The 6528-nt window shown below is 51.7% G+C and overlaps 1 protein-coding gene across 1 annotated transcript; it reads right to left on the minus strand.

Moving 5' to 3' along the window:
- Window positions 1-471: 471 nt before the first annotated feature.
- Window positions 472-5592, minus strand: LOC129137690 (signal recognition particle subunit SRP68-like). The gene is made up of 4 exons (XM_054670989.2): window positions 5365-5592; window positions 1854-1929; window positions 1369-1424; window positions 472-883 (listed from the first exon to the last, which is right to left on the minus strand). The coding sequence occupies exons 1-4, from the start codon at window positions 5575-5577 to the stop codon at window positions 656-658; spliced, it is 573 nt and encodes a 190-aa protein (XP_054526964.2). The 5' UTR covers window positions 5578-5592; the 3' UTR covers window positions 472-655.
- Between the last annotated feature and the right edge of the window lie 936 nt (window positions 5593-6528).

The following is a 6528-nucleotide window of genomic DNA, read 5'->3' on the forward strand; positions in this document are numbered from 1 at the left end:
CTGGACATGAGGGAGGGCACATAAGAAATGGGCACATTCTCTGTCATCTTTGCCTTTTAATATAAGATGTGGTTTCATCATTTCTGAGTGTAACATATTTCTTCTAAAAATAGAGCTCTCTGCTTGTCTGAAACTTCTTAACGTTCACTGGGAGGTGAAGGGGAATAAGGCTGACCATAATTCTGGGGTGACGTTGCCAGTTTCATAGTCATAAATAAACTTTTCAAGGGATCCTGGATGCTCACAGCAAGGATGAGTTCATTTCAAATCATGACATGACATGACATGACATGACTTGAAGCATGACAAAGCGTTTCAAGGCCCCATCTGTGCCTGGTGTGGACTCCTGAACACATTACTGACCAAAGGCAATCAATCACAGCTCACAGGGCACCAGAGAGCAGCGGCCCCTCTCCCAGGAGGTACAGGAGACAGGATTACCCCGCACACATTTACCAGAAGACAACAGGCTGCTCTCCTAACTCACTGCTTAAGAATGTGTACAGACACAGGCTGTAGGAATGCAGGGCTGAAGATGTTAAACTCTTGCCCCAGGCCAATGCAGACCTGGATTTAATATCATGGAACTTGCTGGGATTTTCTCACAATACAGATTAACAGTCAGAATCTCCCCTGCCCCCGAGGAAGAGCCTGGTTAGCTCCTGAATCCAAAGATGCCCTTGATGTATCCAGTGAGGCCACTCTTGGTCTTCTGTTCCAACTTGTCCTCAAGGGGTGGGAAAGCCACATGGTTGAGGGCCAGGTCAAAGAACAAAGGCTTGCAGGGGATGGGCTGGAAGCCTGGTGGGAAGTGCACAAGGTTGGCTTGCTTGGTGACAAGGGAAGGGTCCAGGCAGAATGTCTCAAACCGTTCAACCAGAGGCTGGAAGTCAAATCAAAGAGACGTATGTAGCATCGGTCACAGAACACCCTTGGTGAACATTCCTGAGTGCCGACTGCTTGGTTCAGAGCTTTACAGGGGCCATCTCCCTCAATCACTCAATCCCGACAGCCTCCTATGAGGAGGGGCTACCACATCCCTGCCTTGTAGTCAGAGTCACTGAAACCCAGAGAGGCTAAGAGAGAGCCAGGGTAAGACTGGGGTGCAGGTCTATTGGCCATGTTATGAGTTAGAGCTCTTACCTACGGGTGCTACTCTGCACAGCAACAGGTTCCTCAACCCTCTTCCCAGGGATGATCTGACATCTAGGAAGCTTTGTGCAGGAAGCTTTGAGGTTGGGTAAGAGAAGGGAGGGAGGTGGGGGGTTTCCTTAGAAATTTAGGGTTCACTGCTCTACAATGAGCATGCATTCCTACTTTGTTGCTAATCCTGCTTCGTATTCCTCAAAAACCATGGCCCAGACTTACCTTATTGTCCTTGACTTGGGAGGAGGAGGTCTCTGTTTGGTGAGCATCATTTGCATCTGAAAGTTTCACAGGGAATCAGTAAGAACAAGGATTTACAATAGCACACTAGTCACAAATGAGGCCTATCACACAGGTGGCCCCTACATCCCAAAAGCAAAAGGAGCCAGCATGTGGGGAAGCCAGTCCTGTCTCCTGCTGAAAAGTGGTGGAGATAAACAGATCAATCCCAGATCCAACGCCGTCGGCCCAGTGAAGCCAGCACAGTTGCATGAGGACAGTAACAGGGAGAAGGGCCAATGTAACAGCACATCTCGAAATGCTTCTACACGATCTGATGCCCAGCTGGCACAAGTAAAGGCCAGGAACATCTTACAGATGAACCGAGACAACCCTTTCAACCTTAAAACAGCAGTGTGGGGTGTGAGAGAGAAGGGGAGTGGCAGGAAAGGAAGTCTGGGGATACAAAGGCCAGGCAGGGGGCTCACCGAGGATGGCTGCGGCCTGCAGGGAGCACTTCTCTGACCACACTTGAGTGATGAGCTCTTGCATGTCAGGCAGGTCCTGTAAGATTCAGAAAACGTGTACTCCCGAGCCAGGGCCAGGTCAGAGAAGCATACCAAGCTAACCTGAGTTAAGCGAACCCACTGGTATTTTCACTGGACTTTAGACTTTCTAAATGGTTCTCCGTATTAGAACAAAACAAAACAAAACAAAACAAAACACTAGCCTATTTCAAATGGGAAAAGCTACGCCACGGCTTAAGTAATAATGCCTGGAAATAAAGATGATGTTGATAATATTAATAAATTTATCATACACAAAACAGTGTGCCAGGCATTGTTCTAAGCAGGTTACATAATCACTAGCTTAACTTTCTCAATAATCCTGAGGCAGTTTGCACTCCCATTTTACAGATGAGAAAATGGCAGCATGGAGAGGTTAAGCAATGTGCGGGCCATGCCCCCAAGCGGCAGCGGGCTGGGGTAAAGGGCTGGGCCATCTGGCTCAAGGGCATAAGCCCCTTGGTCATTACATCTCACTGCTTCATCGAGGGTGATGAATTTTCCTGGCCTCGGTCTCTTGCTTGGCATACGGGGAATGACCCGAGAAGGTCTGGATGCCACAGAATCCGTCATGCCTCCATTCTCTGACACTTCCTCCACAAAACAATTCAGCACATGAAATCAGGTCCACACTGATTTGCACCGCCTCCCAAGATGATATTCCACGGTGGTGATGCTGCCATGCCCGTCACCCCCACCCGCCCACATCCCTCTGCTCTTTCCTAGCTCTGCCTTTGCTTGGGGTCTCTTTTACTTCTTCTGCATCCGTAGGTGGGCTCCTGCATGCCAGTCTGTGGCTACAACAAAACTACAAGCTCTCTGAAGGCAGAGAGCTTCTTCTCTACCCCTCTGAGCTTGCACAGGATCCAGCAGCTCCTACACTGGTGTGACTCCATCAACAAGAGGAACTTTTGCTTGCTTTTCTTTTTTTTCTTTTTTTTTTGAGATAGAGCCTTGCTCTGTCACCCAGGCTGGAGTGCAGTGGCACAATCTTGGCTCACTGCAAGCTCCGCCTCCCGGGTTCACGCCATTCTCCTGCCCCAGCCTCCCGAGTAGCTGGGACTACAGGTGCCTGCCACCACGCCCGGCTAATTTTTTGTATTTTAGTAGAGACGGGGTTTCACCGTGTTAGCCAGGATGGTCTCCATGTCCTGACCTCGTGATCTGCCCTCCTCGGCCTCCCAAAGTGCTGGGATTACAGGCGTGAGCCACCGCGCCTGGCCAAGAGTCACATTTTTATCACGACGTCTGTAATGTCACTGACTCGGTTCATTGCTGGGCTCCAAGGGTCACTCATTGTATGAGCTTGGGCAAGTTGTAATCTCCCTGAGCCTCATCTTTAAAATGGGGGAAATATTAATATCTCATGAGATTCTTGTGAGTTTTAAATAAGCCAATACACTTAACATACTGAGAATGTGGCCAGCATGTAATAAAACTTCCATAACTATGATTATTTTGTTAATAAAGACTTTTGCCATCTCTCCTTCCACTCACAAATTGCCTGATTTTTATTCTTTTCAATGCTGTTTTTACATACTTTACAAAAATGTATATATTTAGTGGTTTTACATGTGATCTTGGTTCTCCACAGATTCTAGTTTTTAAAATTTATCCTAAGAATAAAAGCACTTTCGAGCTCAATTATAGGAATGTATATTATCTGTATCTCTCAGGTTAGGCTTGGAATGGATACATTTTTCATGTTAAATAATTATAACCAAATGCGTATCTTCAACTCTCTTTAGAGAATAAGCTGTGGTTCCCAAGGGATGGCATTGTAAAGCAGAATTGGACTGATAAATTTGTCAATGAAATGTAAACTATTACATTTTATTCAAGAAGTTTTTTTAAAAGTACAAGATGATACATATTACTTTTACTTATTCAACAATCATTTAAAAAATTTAGAGTGGGGTTGGGCCAGTGGCTCACGCCTGTAATCCCAGCACTTTGGGAAGCTGAGTCGGGTGGATTCCTTGAGGTCAGGAGTTCGAGACCAGTCTGGCCAACATGGGTGAGACCCCATGTTGTGGTAGCGCACACCTGCAGTCACAGGTACTTGGGAAGCCGAGGCACGAGAATTGCTTGAGCCCAGGAGCCGGAGGTTGCAGTGAGCAGAGATTGTGCCACTGCACTCCAGCCTAGGCGACACAGAGAGAGACTCTGTGTCTCTCTCTTTATTTATTTATTTATATTTATTTATAAATAAATAAATAAAAATAAAAATTTTGATTGGGGTACAGAGGGCTGCAGAGGCATATCGAGAGATTCAGCTGCAGGAGATATATGGATGACCTTGAGGAAATAACCAGAAAGAAGCAAAAATTTTAAAGATAATTTTAAAAATTCTACGTATACCTATATGTGTATTTTGAAATGAAATCATGTTTATTGCAGCAACTTGGATGGAACTGGAGGCCGTTACCTTAAATGAAACAACTCAGACACAGAAAGACAAACACCCCACATTCTCATAAGTGGGAGCTAAATAATGTGTACACATGGACGTAGAGTGTGAAAACATGGAGACTTGGAAGGGTTGGGGGTGCAAGATGCAAAATTACTAATGGGTACAATGCATGTTATTCCAGTGATGGATATTCAAAAAGCCCAGGCTTCACCCCATGCAGCAAAATATCCGTGTAACAAAATTACAATTGTGCCCCATAACTTTATACAAAATTTAGAAAAACCAAATGTGTATAATATATATTTTCTCAGACAAAACTAAAAGTGGAACTAGAGGCGAGCAATCTCGGTGGCACCAGGCATTCCCCGACCCGCCCGGGTCGCCAGCTGCACGGACCCTGGGCAGATGCACGCAGCGGCTGCGGCACAGGGCGGGGAGCGGCTGCTCGGCCCCATCCTAAGGCAGCAGAATGCCCAGAGCTGGTCCCTGGCTCCGGGCGCAGGCCGAGTAGGAGCTGGGCGGGCAGCGGCGTTGGGCAGGCCCTTCCAGCCAGGCTGACAGGCCGCTCTGACCCAGCCATCAGACTCCGCTTGCGTCCTGGCAGCGCGGACCCTAGGGCAACTTCGCTGCAGTGGCCAAGCCGGGGGCGGAACTGGCCCGTACCCCTGAACCGAGCAAGCCTAGGAGCAGGTGCGCCGGCGGCGCTGTGAAGCGGCACTCATGACAGGCAGGCTGGGTGCCGCCACCCCGAAACCTCCGAGGGAGGACCAGCCAGCCCAGGTTGGCGCTGGAGCTGCAGCGCCACCTGCAGGCCAAGGAGTCTTTTTCTGGGAGGCTGGAGCCGCAGCGCCACCTGCAGGCCAAGGAGTCTTTTTCTGGGAGGCTGGAGCTGCAGCGCCACCTGCAGGCCAAGGAGTCTTTTTCTGGGAGGCTGGAGTGGCAGTTGCAGTGAAGTCACAGGTTCCGTGACGTCACAGGTGGGCAGGTGCACTGGTCTGTAACGGATTGGCTTGGCCTTACCCGCGAGGCTTTGCGGTGGCTGCTTGGCTTGGCGGTGGTCGTTTGGCTTGGCGTGGCAGTGATCGCTTGGCTTGGCATTTCTGGCTTGGCGGTCCTCCTTTCGCAGATTGGAAACCGCGGTATATCCTGCTGGGCTCCTGGAGACACTGGCGTGGACAAGAGGGATAGGAAGAAGAGGTAACGGCCAGGCGAAGGATGCGGGCGCGCCGTCATGTCGGGGACGGCGCTAGCCTAGTACTAGCACTAGCCCTCGCATTCGCCCTCGCCCTCACCCTGGCCTTGGCCCTGGCCCAAGCCCAGCCCTAGCCCGGCCCTGGCCCTACCCCGGCCCTAGCCCTAGCCTGGCCCTGGCCCTGGCCTAGCCCTAGCCTGGCCCTGGCCCAGGCCTAGCCCTAGCCTGGCCCTAGCCCTAACCGGCCCTAGCCCTAGCCTGGCCCTAGCTCTAGCCTGGCCCTACCCCTAGCCTGGCCCTAGCCTGGCCCTAGCCATAGCTTGGCCATAGCCCAAGCGTGGCCCAGCCCTAGCCTGGCCATAGCCCTAGCCTGGCCCAGACCTAGCCTGGCCCTAGCTCTAGCCTGGCCTAGCCTTAGCCGGGCCCTAGCCCTAGCCTAGCCTAACCCTAGCATGGCCCTAGCCCTAGCCTGGCCCTAGCCCAAGACCGGCCCTAGCCCTAGCATGGCACTAGCCCTAGCATGGCCTAGACCTAGCATGGCCCTAGCCCTAGCCTGGCCTAGCCCTAGCCTGGCCCTAGCCCTAGCCAGGCCATAGCCTGACCCTAGCGCTAGCCTGGCCTTAGCCCTAGCCTGGCCGTAGCCCTAGCCTGGCCCTAGCATGGCCCTAGCCCTAGCCTGGCCCTAGCCCTAGCCTGGCCTAGCCCTAGCCTGGCATAGCCATAGACTGGCCCTAGCCTGGCCTAGCCCTAGCATGGCCCTAGGCTGGCCTAGCCCTAGCATAGCCCTAGCCAGGCCTAGCCATAGCCTGGACTTAGCCTTAGCCTGGCCTAGCCCTAGCCTGGCCCTAGCCCCAGCCTGGCCTAGCACTAGCCTGGCCCCAGCCCAAGCCTGGCCAAGCGCTAGCCTGGCCCGAGCCCCAGACTGGCCTAGCCATAGCCTGGACCGAGCCCCAGCCTGCCCTAGTCCTAGCCTGACCCTAGCCCCAGCGTGC

Source organism: Pan troglodytes, chromosome 19 (genome assembly GCF_028858775.2).
Source record: "Pan troglodytes isolate AG18354 chromosome 19, NHGRI_mPanTro3-v2.0_pri, whole genome shotgun sequence".
Classification (NCBI taxonomy): domain Eukaryota; kingdom Metazoa; phylum Chordata; class Mammalia; order Primates; family Hominidae; genus Pan; species Pan troglodytes.